Raw genomic sequence first — 17,560 nt, 5'->3', positions numbered from 1 at the left:
ACAGCGCTCTTAAGTTAACATACCTCTTTGCTCTGCATCTGAGGTGCTTTCTGTTACTGACTAGATTCAAATCTTTATTCTACTCTGACTTTGAATATAATAGTGGCTTTTTTTCAGCCGCACCATTGACCTTAAATTGCTTATCGCTCACCTGACACATTGCCAGACTTCAGACTTTGCAACACATTTCCTCTACTCCAGACCTTAGTTGTACACAAATCACTCACTGCAGTTGTCGACTTCACAGTCTTCGGTTTCTTCGCTCAGAGAATGCAGAAAGTCACGTTCAGACTGTTCCCTAATTTAGTTCATGTTATACCATCACCTGGCATCTCCAGCCCCCTTTTTATGGCTATCGCTTCCACTGGACTCCACCATCAGATACAAGGCAAAATTGGCCTCTAGTTTTTTCAGTCTTTCCATAACAAAAGTTCTTCAAGTAGATCCTCTGATTTATTTGAATTTTATAAAATGTGAATTTATAAAAGACTTGATATTTGTACTTTTTTTTCACCCCACAGCAAAATCAGCTGGTTCATATGGCTGTATCAGTCCATTTCTGTCCTTTTTCCTTAAAAATAGCAGCCTTACCCTGCTAACTACCTGGTCACAAATCCATTTGCTTAATTCTCCTCAGTTTCATGCCACTGAGACTCATGTGCAAGGGCATATGTTGAACCCAGACTTTTCTGGTTGCCTGTCCCACATTATCCTTATGTGAGAGCAGCTGCACTTCTCCCCTGTCCCTCACAAAGGCAGTTCACGAACATTTTTACGAAGGACACAGATGTGAATGGAATATTCCCTTCTGCTTCTTAACCCACCTGTCTGAGGTTTGTGATTAATCCAATGAACTTCTTTTGCTTCATTCCTGACTCTGAGTACAGGCAGGAAGAGGAGGTAAYAGTGGTTAAATGAAATATTCCCCCATTCCTCTCACTGACATTCAGTCAGGAACTGGGCAACGTTGCTTTTCACATATCATTATAGCCAAGAGTGCCAGAGAGTTACAGCAACCCCAGTACAATGCAAAACATTGAAAAATATTTTTTTCAACATCGAGAAAGAAGTTTGGCAACTTTTATTATTAAAGACCCCTCTGTTCACCTCAAAGAAGTACAAAGGACATTTGAATGGTGTGTTTCAAGTGCATCGTTTTCAAGGAGATGTCTACTTATACAATGTAAGACATAAATTGTTTAAGATACACTGCAGTTCACAGCAAGCCCACTTTGTAATTCAACTTTTCAGCTAGACTGATGGAATTTTCCGCCCTCCTGTCTCAAATTTCAAATGCTCAGTAATGGAGCCTGTTCTTTGAAGGTACTGGAAGAGGATTGCCTACAGCTCTTTTCAACGAGAGAGATGAATAATTGCCTTTAACCACTGAGAGGTATCCGAGAAAGACTTACATGCTTTCTGACAAGCCAGCTGATCACTCAGTGCAGGATCAGATAAATTGCTGGCCATCTGCAGCAAAACTGCTATGCTATAGAGATCTCCATGGAGAACATCTTCAGCATAACCTGGAAAGTGCTGCTGCAAATGTGGCAGTGGCAAGAACAAGACCTCTTTTGTAGCATAYCACAACGAATAAAGACAAAAGAGATTTCTGGATTTTTTTCCACCGTTCCCTGTGCAACTCTTTTCTATATATAATGATATATAATTAATGTTTGATCATTCAGATTCTATTCCAGTAAAAAATATTTAAAAGGCCTAAATTACAGTAATTCTCTAGGGTGGCTAGGGTAGCCCAAATGCCCAACACTTTTCCTGAGGAGATTAGCATCAAAAATTGGGAGTATTCGTGCATTTGTTGGTTTTGGTTTCTACAGAAATTTGAAAYACCTTCTGCCATGTTCAAGGAGGTTTTTTAAAGGCCCTAGAATGTGTCTGGTGACTTGTTTTCATCTATGTTGTTTAAAATAATTGGCTAACAATACATTAATAGTTAACTGTTATTTTTATAAGAAGAGCTCCTCATCCCTTCTTCCTACTGCTATAAAAAAGAAGAAAAAAGCATGGGCTTTCTGTTCCACACTTTCCCGTCCATTTAGATGTTGAATTATGCAGCAGAATTGTCACAAAGGAACACCCAGGTTATGTGGGACTCTGAAATCCTGTGGTGGAACATGCTTCTATGAGGATTACCTGTCAGTACTGGAACAAATATACCGCTGCAGACAGGCACTYCAGCTGTCTTAAACACCCTGTGGTTGCTGCCCTTTGAGGAAAGATTTGTAAGGCAAAAGCAGCATCTTAGGTTCCACTGAAAACAACTAGGAAGTCAGTGTTGGGACCCTTGTATTTCATGTTCAAGGCAAGACGATTTATTTAACAAGTCCACTGGATGGAAATGCTGACACAGGGAGATTTTTTACAAGCTGTTCTCTTAAGGAAGGCAGACACTGGTCTGGACCCAGATGATTTTGAATCAAAGACTGAAATCAGAGGTGTTCAAGACAGACAGAGTGAGCAAACTTGTGAAATGGGAGATACTTATGTGGCTCAACCCCAGTGCATGAGAAGGCTCTGCATGCAACCCGGGTAGGGAAGTAAGCTCCTTGGAAAGTGGATTTTGAACAAAATATTAAGTATTCTGACTCACAGTGAAGGAGCTTCTCCTCCACTGGTTCTGTGGGGAGCCTTGGAGGACTGTGCCTCCAACATCAGCCCCTAAATAACATGAAGAGGTGTGAGTAGGAATAGGCTGTGGAAGGTAGAAAATCTCCTTTGGTCTCCAGATTTACAGCTCTGAAAAAGGAGCTTGGAAATGCAAAGCAATTGGAAGGAAATGCAAACCAACTGTAACCTGAGTCAGCAACAAGTTGGACACGGTTTTCTCAGACATGCAGACTGTCACATTCATCTTACTGGGCTGTGAACTCTGCAACCCCTTGGGGTTTCAGCCTGGACCACACCACGTCAGCAGATAATTCCCCGTGTGTGGGTGCATGCAGACGTCCTTATCTCCTGGCCAGCCTGCAATGATGTGACCCTAAGACCCACGGGGCCCCYGTGGGGGCTGGAGGATGTGGGGTTGGATAGAGTTTAGCTTTCATTTGGGAAGAAGTCCAGGCTGTTTTTAGGCAAAGAAGCAACGGTCCAGGCTGAGGGCCTGACCTGTTGTCTTAACAAAGCTCTTGGTGTGAGAACTAACTTTACACACCTCTCTACCCCTAATATTTATGAATCTACATTCAGTTTGTTGAACTACTTCAGCAAAAAAAAAAAAAAAAGAAAAAGAAATTAAAAAAAAAAAAAATCTTGGAGCACTGTATCAGGCATTTTCCACATGCAAAGTTTTGACTTCTCAGCCTGAAATACGTTCTTACTAAATGTACTCCAATTCTTTTTTTGTTTTAATGTTTAAATAACCTAAACATTTTGGGTCAGGCAAAATATCTTCCAAAGTGATTTATTAAAAAATACTTTTCATTTAAGCAGAAAAAAAAATATATCGTTTGTCGGGGTCAGCCTCCCTCACAAGTCAACCCGATGTTTTCACTTTTGGCTGGAGTATCCAGTTTCTCCTGCCATTTCTCCGTTCATCACCGTGCTCTAACCTGGCTCGTTCCCCACAGTGAGGCTGTTAATGATCATGTACAACCGGGGCCAACTTATAATGCTCGCAGCAGGAAAAAAAAGAAGGTACTTAAGGATCTTTAGGATCTTACCACTAATGTCTTAAAGCAGCGTTATAAGATCCCAGCACTTGCTAACAGAGTGGTTTGCTAAACAAGTTGTAGTGCAACATTTTTAAGTCATGTTTGATAAAGTCGGTCCCAGGCAGAAAGCTAGTGATGGGACGTTTTGCTTGTCAGGATGACAAGCTAAGGTCATAGCAATCACGGCAAGTGAAAACTGAATCTGCAGATCCAATCCATTTTTGCTCCACTGGATCATCCACAGTCCGGGTAAGGTGTACTTTGCAAAAGCCACAAGTATGGCTATAGCTTTCACCAAGAAGGATTTAGCCAAGCAGGAGGAGGAAAGGAAATTTACTAAGTATTAATTCCTACCTCTACCACAGTCGGGGCCCAGGAAGCCAAGGAAGCAATGGCAAGTCCCAGACACGCAGTCTCCATTCCCATAGCAATTGCTGGGACAATTATCCACTGATTCTGGAAAAGAAGAGAGAATTAAAGATACTCCTTTAGACCAAAAACAGGAAAAAAAAAAAACAAAAAAACCCTCTGGGGGTGTTTGGGAGGTCTTCATAAAGCTGAAGGGCTGGAACCTGTAGTTATACTTGGACAACTCCACTAAATGCAGCTCATCCATTTACACCTGTGGAAGTTCAAGTCCACCACGTTAGGGTGAATTGACTTCAAATGACTAAAATTGCAGCTGCAAAGCACCCATGGGGCACTGTCATTGCTCAGTACCTGGAAACTTCCCAGTGTGTCTTCTCCTTGCATATTTTTCTGACTATTTGTCCTTTCTGAATTTATCATTGAGGGGAAGGAATATCATAYAGAACATGTACTTTTGGATCTATTTTGCAGACTTGGGTAAGTGAGCTTGGGGCATAGTTTGGTGGAACAGAGATCAGACTATTCCACACTTTATTCTCTTCCTAGTTATCATCTCAAATTCCCTGACTTTGGCAAAAACACTGGCTATTCATCTTTCAAGAGAAGTTAACAGGCAAGCAAAATGATATCTAACACCTTCATCGTGTTTCGAGGGCAGCTCAGAATATTGGAGCTAAAACTTATCTTGCATAAAAGAAGCATATGATTTAGTAAACATTATTTTTCAAAAAGAGAATGAAAATCACTGTACTTTCTGGACCAAAGTGTGAGCAAAAGCTGAGTAAATGTGAGCTGGGCTTGGACAAATGATAGAACACTGTAGGTCCTTCCAGACTATTATTTCTTATTTTCTCTGAATGAAACGTGTATCAGATTAAAACTCAATTCAGCTACACAGGAGGGGCAGCAGGAGTACATCTGTCCTAGAGGGGGATGGAAATATTGGCCGTAATCCCACTTTCACAGGATTTCTTCATTCTCTACCTACTTGCAAAAAAATATATTTGTTAACTTCTTTTGATRTAAACAAACAAAAATAGCTGKAAGAGAAATGTGYATGTTAGTTTCTAAACAGGAATGAMGTGTATTTCTGAATAGGTGTTCTCTGAGTGACAGAGGTATCTGAAGGCCATTTTAAAGGACGTGATATAATTCCATTATTCAAGAAAGGCCACAACAGTTTTAAATAAGAAAAGCAGTTCCAGGCATTCATGTTTTAAGTCTTGACACAAGACTGGTCACAACCAGGCAGCTCTATGCAGCAGGTGAGGTACAGGAAAGCGCTGTCAGCTTTCTAACATTTAAGTCCTAATGTTAAGCAGATTGGCACTTTGCAGTGCATGGAAATAAAATCACAGCATGCAGGCAACACTTGGAGCTTGCTTTGCCATCGTTATTCCGATCAAATAGCAGGCACACTTCCTAGAATAATGAAACAGCAGCTCAAGCCTTGTGCATTCCTTGCTGATTTTCAAGTAGAGTAACCCACATAATAGCAGGTATATTCCTGCAAATGGGAAGTTAACCTTAGCCTGTGTATACACGAGATTCAGAGCTTTGTTCATCTGACTAGTTCAGATGCAGATCCTACCATCATGGACAACATTACAGACAAGACTATATTTTGTCAGTTTGATCTCATCCACTGGGACAGACACTACTATGTCACAAAAAAAATGTTAATGGAGATTTAGTTGTTCATCTACAGATCTTCCATTTTGCATCACAAAAGGCAACAACATCCACACATATTACATTTTGTATGTTAGATGTCAACCTTCATTTCTCAGAGTATTCTTTTTCTCAGAGTATTCTCTCATTTCTCAGAGTATTTCTCATTTCTCAGAGTATTCTTTTTGAGTATTCTTTTAGAGTATTCTTTTTGAGTGTGCCCTAAGTACATTATACTGTATTATGGACAAGCAACTCAAGAGGAACAAAATATCTGAATAAAACCCATTGTACCTTCTCCACTGAAGCCCTTCAATAGCTTTTAATTGTGTCCTGACTACTCTATACTATTTAAAAGAGAGTGGACCCTTAAAATATCTTCATTTCTACTGAAGGACTTTCTTTTTATTTACTACTATCTATCTATCTATCTATCTATCTATCTATCTATCTATCTATTTATTTTCTATTATCTCTAAACATAACATTTCTAACACGGCCTAATTTTACTCACCTTGACCTTAAATAACCTTATGGAAAGAAAGTGAAGGGGCGAGGAAACTCTTCCCCTCAGTGGCTGGTGCCACTTACCATTTCTCAGCAGCCAAGACCAGAGACTTGCCTGGTGTGACTTGGGGCAACTAAGGTCTCTGCACATTCCCCAGGGCTCTTCACTACTGAGAAAATTTGCAGAAGTGATGAAGATTGACAGAGTGTATSAGTGTCCCAAAGCTACAACACAGCTGAAGAGGTATTTCTGTATAGCAAGGTGTTAGGTGAAGTGGAGCTAACTTCTCACCAGCTCCAGGGCTAATCAGAAGAAGCTTGAGACTAGGCTTGTTAGCAACAAGTCTAAGAGTTTTCAGCATTGGCCTATTTCTGTTCTTGGTAATGATCACAAACTGGACCTTCTGGGCCTGTTCAATCTGAAGAAAAGGCTGAGGRAGGATCTGATCAGTRTGTACAAATACCTCAAGGGAGGGAGTGAGGAGGATGGGGTGGCCTCTTTTCAGTGGTAGCCAGCAATAGGACTAGAGGAAACAGCCACAAACTGAAGCACCAGAAGTTCCACAGGAACTTAAGAAAACATTTCTTGACAGTGAGGGTGCCAGAGCCCTGGAACAGGCTGCCCAGGGCGGTTGTGGAGTCTCCTTCTCTCAAGATCTTCTAAACGTGCTTGGATGCAGCCCTGTGCCACGTGTTCTAGGTTACCCTGCGTGTGCAGGTTGGACTAGATGATCTCTAGAGGTCCCTTCCGACCTTAAGGATGCTATGATTCTATGGTACTTTTTACTTGGAACACTGCGGGCATCAATAAACCATTACTTACTTCTGACAAAAACATCTAACTTCATCACAGGGCTGCTCTGAGCAGGGCTAAATAGCTTACAGAGCTGATCTGATTTTTGTGCTTTCTGCAATGCAGGTACTCACACAACAAGGCGTGCATACTGCTCTAATACCTAACTTTCAAATGAAACCAGAGGCAATGGGTGACCAGCGTAAGGAAATAAGGAGTAGAGATGGGAGGAACCTTAAAAAGTATGAAGACACAAATGGTCTAATCAGCACCTCTCTCATATATGCAAGGACTTAGCCAAAATATTATTTTATAGGGCAAGAAGATAGAAGAGATTAAACTCTCCAGGATTTAAGGAAGCCCTAAAGGTAGCAGCACAAAGTGACTATCTAAAAAGAAAGGCTTTGTCCTTCAAGTGTACCCATAGTCACCACTGCTACATGGGCGACAAGCAGTCATTCAATAAATAAAAAACAGGTTACTGTAGCTATGGCTAGGTTCTAGTGTCCATTTTAAAACTTATTCTGTGAGTTGTTATGTGCAATTATAAGGATATGTTCCAATATGCATACAATTGCATATGGTAATTTATGAATAATACCATGGGAACTACAGTAGAGAATCCCATGGCATTATTCATAAGAGAATAGAGAATGTTTTGTTGTTGCTGTTGTATTTTTTTTCTTAAATTGTTAAAGTTCACTCTGAGACCATGGACGATTCACTGTTGGAAACTGATATATGGTCTCTGTTTTCAATCTGACTCCCATAGTTTTTGCTTGGGTTCCAAATCTCTGAAGTGATCTGATTGACACCAGCTGGCAAGGGCAAAGATTATTAGTTGGAGGGTCAGCCAACGGATGACTCATGATACTATCATATGGTTTCGCTATAGAGGCCAAAGAGAACTTGGAAATTGTTGCTTCCTAGGCACCTTCCGGTGACAAATGGCAGCAGGAGCAAACTTTTTGAAGGCAAACAGCTCACACGGGGGACAGACAATCAAAACTTAGGCTGGACTGGCTTGAAATAGAGACTGCAGAAGCTTGCGTCTGGAAGCAATTGTCCTGCCAGCTCCAAAATCTAATTAGCAACTGGAAAAACAAGTCGTTTCCTGAATAAACATTGTAAACATGCTGCTGTCCGTGGAGAGAGGGAGTAAATGACATGGTGAGATGCACTGCCTGCAGGTCCACATGGTCTCATTTTGGAGGACAGTGCAGAAATGCCTTCTCTGAGGCACCAGGTCCTCCCCACCTGAGTCCAACCCTCCTCCTTTCGGAAAAGGAGAAGAATGTACAGAAGTGTTTTTGGATTAATAAAATAGAAAACATCCTAGAAGTAAGTTTAAAAGTCAAAATTTTCACAATAGCCAAAAAAAAAAAAAAAAGGGGGGGAGGGGGAGGGGAGGTGTGAGGGGCCTTCCCACACAAAAGCTTTAATTACCAAACCAGAAAAGAAACCAGATTGTGTGCTGGAGTAAACTTGCTTTACTTCATGCACCACACTGACTTGTAACTGCTGAAGACGCTTCAGTATTTTTACCATTTGTCTCAGGGGACTTCCTTGAGTGTGAGCAGTCTCACAGCTGGTGGATTTTGTGGGAAACTCAGCAGAAATCTTTTGTCCCACTCCTTGCTTTCCCAACACAATCATTCCCTTCAAGAAGCTATAAACTGCTATGATCCTGGCCATATCAACAGAAGACTTCACCCCACGCTGCCTTTCCTTTAAGAGTACCACTGAGTTCAATAGGAAATTGCTAACTGTTACCATTCCCATTTTTCAGTCTGGGAATCTGATGCATAAGCAAAGGCATCGTTTACTAGATATCATAAACAGGCTCAGGTGACCGAGACAGAGCTCCTAGGYTGATGGTCTGATCAGGGGATCACTTTGCTGCTGACAAGAAGCCCCRTGAAAGCCAATTCCATTGCGGTCAGCTTTATAAAGATCTGTCAGTCCACCCTGCAATTATCTACATAAATTACCTTTATTCAGAGGAAAAACGATAAATGTATTAAAGAGCTAGAAAAGTTATTAGACTCTTGATTGCTTTTAGATAATTAACACATTCGCTGGTCAGCAGTAAAGCTACTTGAGCTGTATTTCTGCCTTATTTATTTGCAATGCAACATTCAACTTAAGAGCTTGTTTCTTTATCTTCGGGCCAGAGGCCAAGGCAGATGTCCTCCTGACACCAAATCCTATTAGAAACTGCAGTAACACGATTGTGTGTTAAAGCTAAATATTTTATAGCTTACACTTGCCACCAAGCATCATCATTCCCTGGGCATTTAAAGTCAACTCTCTACTGGCAACAAAAAACGAGTTACCTAGCTGGCAAGTGAAGCAGCAGCTTTCCTGGGAGTTAATAAGCACCAGGACTGCTTTCTAAGAAGTGATTAAATGCCATTCAGTGTAGTGTCATTGCATGAATTGAAATGTAACCATCTCTGATAACCCAAACAAGCTGCTTTGCACCTGGAAGTGTTTGGTATCAGCTACAGAGGGGAACAAGACCACGTTAGAACAGTTATGATTTAATGCATCACTGCTGGTACTGCCTTCTGTAATGAAGGTGCAATTTCTATTACAGATGAGAAAATTAAATACAGGAAGTGAGATGCCAAGAAAAGATCAGGTTCGAAGTATCTGCACTTTTGGTCCACTTCATCAACTGGTAGTCCAAGCCAGCTCCACAGAAGAAATGACCTCAAAATCTTTCATTTTATGGGAACTAGAAGATCAAATAAATACAAAGATCATGCAATTAATGTTCAGAAAAAAAGATACTGTCTAAAGATGCCTCCCTGGGGTTTGGTAGATGTGCCTCCAAAGAGTGTCCTGGTTGGGACAGCTGGTTGGGCTAGGCTTCTCATGAAGCAGGGCTCCTGGAAGCTTAAGGAGGATGCTCAGCAGCAACTATAAAACAGAGAGAACAATTCTAAAATAGAGTGAACATTTAGAATAACCAGCTCTTTATACCATGGGCAGTAGAACTCAGTCTTGAACTCACGTGTCATCATCTTCACCTCTGTAAAGTGAGAGAGAGTCTATCCAAGCTTGTGGACAACCTTTCCACAAGGATAAAGGCATGCCCTCTATCTCTAGTCCAGTTTTGTTGTGTATATTGATTGGTATAATAAAAGATTCTACATTCTGCATCAACAAGCTTATTGCAGGGATGTCTCTCTTTCACAAGAATGCCCTAATTAACTTCCACAATAATTTTATTAGAAAGTTAGGTAGTAGGACATGAAAAGCAAAGAACATCCTGAAGCTCAGTGAACACAAGCTAGCATTTAATTCCCTTCTCAATTGAAGAGCTTGCAGTCTTGTTTATTTTTCAAAGAAATGCTGCTTTTTAATTGAGTTTCACTGCAGGGTAGGTGGGATTCTGTGTCTAGAGAACTGCTGCCTGCTCTTGTAATCGTGATAACAATGCCAAGAGAAATGCAGAAGTGAGAGGGTATTAAATAGATTTCAGATAATTTTCAACATCACACTTAACATTTTGAGGGAAAAAAGAAAAGAAGGCTCTAGAAACAGTAAAATATGGAAATGCTGGGTTCTTGCTCCTCCTCTTCCTTCCCCAGCTGAAGTTTAAAAGGACTGGTTTACTTCCCTGGTACATCCTCACCTGCTGAGATTTCGATTTTTCTGCTTCATTTTTGTTTTATAAGGCTTTTACTTTTCTAGCTCAAGTAATCCACACCTGGCAGCCAGGGATGTGAAAGTCTTGACAGCATCATGGAAACTCAGTCATTATTTCTGAGTGCTCTTTCACAGTTTCCTCTTCTGCAGGGCACCTAGTGTGATGCTGATACTGCTAATGCCACTTGATGGTTTGCCAGATTTTGATTTTTTTTCTTTTTTTTTTCTTTTTCTCTGAAGGCTGGGAGGTCTGTTTTAATTAAAGATCCATGCATATAACCCTGTTTTGCTCTCATATCCCAGTGGAACTCTAACCTTCTCTTGCAGGTATCAGGATGCTAAATTAGGAAAAGGGCAACAGGCAGGTAGTCTTTAAATAACTCCTTAACTCACTTCTTACTCTGTAAAGTCAGAGTGAAATACAGTAACTACAGCATCCAATTTTATGCTGTTCTTTCCCACTCTGTAAGGACTGTTAATAATAACAGCAGAAACCCCAGATCTCCATCAACTTATTCAGAGCATAGACCTTCTCATGCCCGTTGTGACTCCATAGTGTAAATAATTTTAATAGGTGATGGTGAAGCACAAAATGTTTGTCATTCATGTTTGGTTTGCTCATTGAAATTTGGGTYGCCCATTGAAATTATCCAGTGTTGCTGAGTTTGCCAGATTTGCAATACAATTTGTGAGCGTGTTTTCCCTCACAATGTCCATGCTTTTGCTTCTAGCCCTGGATTGAAACATCTCTCCAGGTACTCAAATGGATCTCATCACAGCAACATCGGTCCTCTTCACACTATCTCAAGCCCATCCGTATTTCCAACTCAGCTGGAAATGCTACAGAAATAGTGTTTTGTGCAATATTTTTGACCTTTTCTTCTTTACTCAGCCAGAATCTGAGAGAAAGTGGCAACAGTTTGGGGAGTAAATAAAGAAGAGACCCAGCACAATCATTTCAGAAGCATATACCACATTTGGTCTGAATTTGGTTGGCCTACAAGAGTGCTTTATCACCCTGGCTCACCCCTTTCTCTCATTGTTTTCATTTTAAGGAGAAATCCCTCTAGTGCAGAATGCCTGATCATCTAAAGCTGTAAGTGGGTTGAAAGCACAAGGTGAAATGGGATTTCTGAAGCACGTGGGCACTGGTCTATGTATACTACCATTTAAGTTAATGATAAAATCTCCATTGACTTCACTGGGACCAGAATAAAAGCAACTTTTAGAAAATCCAGCTAACTTTTAGAAAATGTATTTCCGTTATTCACAGGGATTCATAAGGAACACCATTTTCCTCCCTGAGAATGTGATCAATGCTGAAAGCATGAAAGGTCTATGAAATATAGTTCTTAAGTAGCCATATGCTGAGCATCTGAAAAAAAAACTTGCTTGAAATCACTTGAAATGTGATTGTGGGTTAGAAGTTAATTGGGAAAAGTGTCCAGGGAATGATTTGAAACAAAGAGTAGCCCTTGGGCTGAAATGTTCTTCTTCCTCCAGGATGCACCTTTCAAGCATGCTAACACTTTAGTCCTGATCCTGATGACTACTACATACCAAGAATGTGGAGCTCTAGACAAATGTCTTGAGAATATTTCCCTTTCTTTTTTTTCTTTTAATATTTTTTCCAGATGGAATATTTTTAAACCTGAATCTTGCACCAAAAAATGAAGCGCTCAGATGCCCAATTTGCCCAAGGGACTGCAAAGGCTCTTTTTGTTTTTTTGGTTCCTTCCCCATCTTATAAATTGTTACAAACTAATACAGGAAACAACAATTATTCAGCCTTCAGGGTTCAACTTCTGGAACTGCACTAGCAAGYGGGAAGTTGCTTCATGTTCAGTCCATTGCGATTTCTACTCTTGCAGCTTGGGGCAAGGCTAAAGTTGGCTTTGAGTTTCATTTTAAATTATATCRTATGTTGGTTTATTACAGAAAAAAAAAATATTCTTATATTCACACACACAGGAGCTCAAATGTGAATTGATTCAATCAAACAATGACATAGAAATCTGGCAATATTATCATTTTAGGTGCATTAAAGTTTAGGCTTCATTTTACACAAAGTCTTTAGCAAACAGATCAAGCCTGATAAATAAGGATGTGCAACGTGGAATCGCTGGTATGTGGGGTGGTTWCACCTGCCTGATGCTATGGATATGCCCTTTTGAGCACGCTGCTTGGTCTCCAACTATTCCAGAAAGACATGGGTGGCCCCAAGGCCCTATGACAGATGTGTAGACACTCCTGTAGACATCCACAGAGACACCCTAGAGCCCCGTGGGCTTCCCAGATGGCCAAGGATGCTTCTGCTTAGGCAGCTGAGTTGAGTCCTCAGTGGTCTTAGAGCAGGGTGAGAGGAAAAGAAGAACTCACCGCTCTGCTTCTGCCTCTAATGGGCTTGTTTTACAAACCTCGTCAAACCATGTCACTTCTCAGAGCCTCCAGCAGCCCCTCTGGAAATCAGTTTAACATCACTTACTTAGCTCTCATTCTGAGAATGTCGTAGCACTTAGATAAAAGAAAGCAGTCACACACTGAAGATAAAGAAGAGCCACTATCATGCAAAAAGGTGAATATATGCCAGGTAAGAATGTACAGGTTATGTCCTCATCCCCCATTCCCTTTGTAAAAGGGGAGACTGGTGAAGTAACTCTGGAGGTGTTGACGGTTTTGGCTTCCACTCCATCATATGGTCAATTAACCACATGCAAGTACATACGTCATGGGCACTGCTTAAATGCAACCTTTGGAAAATTARGTCTTCAAAAGTCTATTGTTCTAGCCCAGAAAGGGTTCTCTTCTTACTTTTTTTTCCCCTCTCAAAGCAGACAAGCAACTCTCAGCACCTTATTTCTGTCCTTTAGCAGGAGAGCATTCATGGGAAGAAAAGCCTGTACAGAGCTGTTCTAGCAGCGCAGTAATATGACACAGGAATAAAACAAAACTGTGCTTACATTAACCTGCAGGCTGGGGTGCATGCAAAGAGCTATATACAAAAGTACAGAAACGAAAACCATATGCAGTGTTTAACGCATTTTACACTAGAAGCTGTGTCATTAAAGGCAGAATTCTGCTGTTCTGAAAAGAAAAAAAAAGTAAAAAAGGAGATAGAAATAACAGAAAGAAAGAAGGCTTTAACTTTAGCATTAAATAAACCTTTTCTTGACCCTAAAACTAAAGTAATTACCCCAATCAATAAACCTTTTGTACAAGCTCTGTCAGATCAAGAGAGCTGGCTTGTCTGTAAACAGAGCAGTGACAAGCAAGTTCAAGGCTACCAGCCCATGTAAGTGCAGATATAGGCAGAGCTTTTCAAAAAGACAAATTTACCTTCCTTCTTTTTTTTCTCTCTTTTTTCTCTTTCTTTTTTTCTGTTAAAMTTTGATCAAAACCAGACAAAATCTGGATCATTAAAAGCATTCAAACATCTAACTTCTGGATGAATGCTTGCTGGCATCTAAATATCTTTGCAAACAGGGTTTAATTTCTTTTGTGCCAGAGTGCAGAATTCAGATGCATGCAGGCTTTTCTGTCTATTTTTCCACTAAAACAATCACCTGTGGTCATAAGATCTATTGAAATGTGAGTACACACAAAATTAAAAAAAAAGATCAAGTGTAATGTTAAATGAATTGCTGTATTTCTGGTTTAAAACTAATCTAGCTTTATACACTATAATTTTCTATGGTTAGCCTGTCTTTCTTTTTCTAAGCATCAATGAGRAGATATGCTGTCTACAGAAACCAGACCTGTGGAAGTTGTTACAGACAAGAATCTGACCTGTATAGGCTTCTTATTATTTATTTATCATTGAGATGTGTCCCTGATTCCTCTTTTATTAGAGATGCCTTAAGTCTTCAACTGAAAAGAAATCCTGAAATAACAATTTTGCCTGCCATTACGGCTTGGGAAGCAGAGCTGTTATGTAAGAATAGTTTTAGACATTCGCAGAAAGGAAAAAAAGGTCACGGCAAATAACATCTAGACTTGAAATGACTAGAGGGGCCTGGGTTTTTTGGAAGGGCTGTGGTAAAAAGCAGCGTTTTGCAGAGGGGCTGGTGCGCAGTGGGGGCAGATGTTAGACATGAGGCCGGGCCGCCCCCCACCAAGGTTCAGCTTGGTGGGTTCAGGTGCACTTGGTGGGTTCACTGCAGGGTTCAGCTGCAGTGCCAAACATGCCCTTCCTCTTTCATTTTCTTAGAGGAATTCCAGCCAAAACGCGGGATGAAGACATTACTGAAAGGGATCTGAGAAGCTGGGACAAAGCTGCGTGTGTCGGGAGCGGTAGGAAAGGGCAGGCAGGGAGCTAAGCTCTGCCGCAGGGACACGTCAGGGGGAAATGAGACAGCTCATCAGGTCTGCGGGACTGGGACAGCGGTGGAAAGATTTAGGGAGCGTGGATAAAGTCACTGCTGAGCCCACGCTGCTGCACTTTTACAAGGCATATCACTACCCCTATAAAAACATAATCGCTGCTTCATTGGGGAGAGCAAACGAAAATCCGCGGCCATGGGGAGCACAAACTAATGTGAAAAGTGTGAGCACCTCCCCACTGCCCTCCTTCCATATCCGGATTCGGGCTCAGGCCACGTTTGCTTTTTATTAAGCCCCATAAAGCAAACAGACTGGATTTACACATAGCCTGGATGAAAAGCTGGCATCGCACCAGACACACTATTCAAGTTTTGTTCTCATGAGGGGAACTCTTCCAGTTCCAAGAAAAAGTCAGACAAAGCTCACCCCACATCTCCTAAGGCAAGGCCCTACCTATGAGGATGGACTGTGTTTGGTTAGACGGGGCTCTCCTGTTGCTCTCCTGTCCTCTTGCTACCATTCTGCATGGAGTAATTCAATTCTCATTAGAGGACCTAGGACTAGAGAGCYGGATGGATGTGTGGATATACGCAAAACCAAACTGAGCCTGAGGCGGCATCTGATCAGTGTCTATGAATACCTCAAGGGAGGGAGGGAGGAGGAGGAGGGGGCCGGCCTCTTTTCAGTGGTGGCCAGCGATAGGACTAGAGGAAACGGCCACAAACTGAAGTAACAAAAGTTCCGCAGAAACTTAAGGAAAAATGTCTTAACATTGAGGGTGACAGAGCCCTGGAACAGGCTTCCCGGAGAGGTTGTGGAGACTCCTTCTCTGGAGATCTTGGAGGCAGCCCTGTGCCGCATGCTGGAGGTGAGCCTGTGTGTGCRGAGGGTTGGACTAAAGATCCCTTCTAACCTTAAGCATTCTATGATTCTACAAAACYCAGGCCATTGCCTGGGAATCAGTTGCAGAGGTAGAGGTTTGCGGCTGGCGCATTTCTCCCTCATGCAAAGGAAGATTGCACCCTGGCAGGGTCTCACGAAGGACCCYTTTTTTCTCCTAGCTCACCCGAGTGACCCTTTCTTCTCTAAATATCACCCCACTAAAACCCACTAGCCGAGGGAAGCAGGGTCAGAGCTGCCTGAAAGCAATCAGCAGGAAAGGCAGAATCAGAAAAGGGGTGGTTGCAGCAAGAAGATAATCAGAAAAGGCACTGGCCATCTGACATCTGACGGAGCGTCTGTCTGGCAAGGGCTTGCACTGGGACACAGACAGCTGAAGGCTAAAAAATATTTGTGGAGCAGGCAGAGCTCTGCTGCTATTGTGCCAGAGAGACATCAAAAATATCAGAAGTGAACACACTCCCCACTGTGTTTCTCATATGTCACTATTTTTGTTTTTCTCTACACACCAAGCAGGAGGAAAGAAGTCTGAGTCTGGGCAGGAACAGGCTGTTAATGACTTATCTAAAGTGGGGCACCACAAGGTGGGAGTGCCAGAAGCCCCTCTGTGAAGCAAGGTATGGATTAGATGACTGTCATCACGCCATAAGACACAACACTCGCAGTAACTGATCACTTCCATGGAGCCCAATTAACATGTAAAGGATCCTGATTCAGCAAAGTACTTGCTCAGCTAAGTGTTTTGCTGGACGAAGTCTAAGGACAAGGTTAGGCCTAAACATTAAATCCACTTTTCCTTTCAGAGTGCTGAAGATCTACTTGTACATGGGGAGTTAAATGAAGGAACTGAGGCATTAAGGAGCTAAAAGAAAGTGTAAGCCAGAGCAGATCACAGCCCATGTTAGCTTGCCGAGTCTCCTGACTCCCCAGCATTTACATGAAGCCAATTTAGACTTTCTCAGACATTAGCAAAGCCAGTGTAAATAACATTAATGGCTTGGAGACTGTAAGTGGATCACACTTAGGCATCCCCTCTGAATTGGAAGCTGAGAGAGCCTAAGTTAGTGTACACATAGGCAGTGCATGTAAAGGAAGCAAAGCTGGGTTGCTAGACTCTTCCTATTCCCTTAGCTAAGAACAAGCTAAACACTTAGGGCTAAATAAGAATCATCCATGTCATTCCTCACAAACCTTCTGCACTCAGGATGAGTTCCCAACTCCATGGCCTCTGTGCCCAATCCCTGCTTCTCTTCTCCCTACGCTCAGTCCTGCTGTGCAGCCCTTCTCTATGGGCATCCCTCTTGTGGGAAAACTGCTATGCCAGGGGTTGTATGGGCATTGTATTGCTTGTATTTGAGGCTATTGCAGGAAGAGAGTTTGCCTTTTGATGTATATTGTAAAGTGCTGTATGTGCTGGCAGGTCCTTATAAATAACACCGCCAGCTCACTTTGTACTTTGATGGAGAGAAGTACTTAGGGGTCGTTTTCTTTACAGAGAGTGGAGGGGGCAGCAGGAACAAGGGGCCTTTCTTAAGCTTAAGCACTGCCTCTTGCAGGAGATTAAAGAAAGACCTTGCATCCTACCATGGTTGTTCTGCATGTGCTTCCTGTCGCTCCTTGGGTGACGCGCCACTAAGCAGAGACCTTCCCCTCTCACAGACAGATAATTTCT

The 17,560-nt window shown here is 41.8% G+C and overlaps 1 protein-coding gene across 1 annotated transcript in view; it reads right to left on the bottom strand.

The window, feature by feature from the left end:
• Nucleotides 1-17,560, bottom strand: part of TENM4 (teneurin transmembrane protein 4) — a 321,343-nt gene that overhangs the window by 143,559 nt on the left and 160,224 nt on the right. Inside the window, exon 9 of the mRNA XM_026034516.1 lies at nt 4,026-4,127. Coding sequence (XP_025890301.1) covers nt 4,026-4,127 — 102 coding nt within the window. The remainder of the gene's footprint in view (nt 1-4,025; nt 4,128-17,560) is intronic.

The sequence above is a fragment of the Nothoprocta perdicaria genome, unplaced genomic scaffold, assembly GCF_003342845.1.
Source record: "Nothoprocta perdicaria isolate Ctin4 unplaced genomic scaffold, notPer1 scaffold_146, whole genome shotgun sequence".
NCBI classification, from domain to species: Eukaryota; Metazoa; Chordata; class Aves; order Tinamiformes; family Tinamidae; genus Nothoprocta; species Nothoprocta perdicaria.
This window is presented reverse-complemented; position numbering and strand designations above follow the sequence as displayed.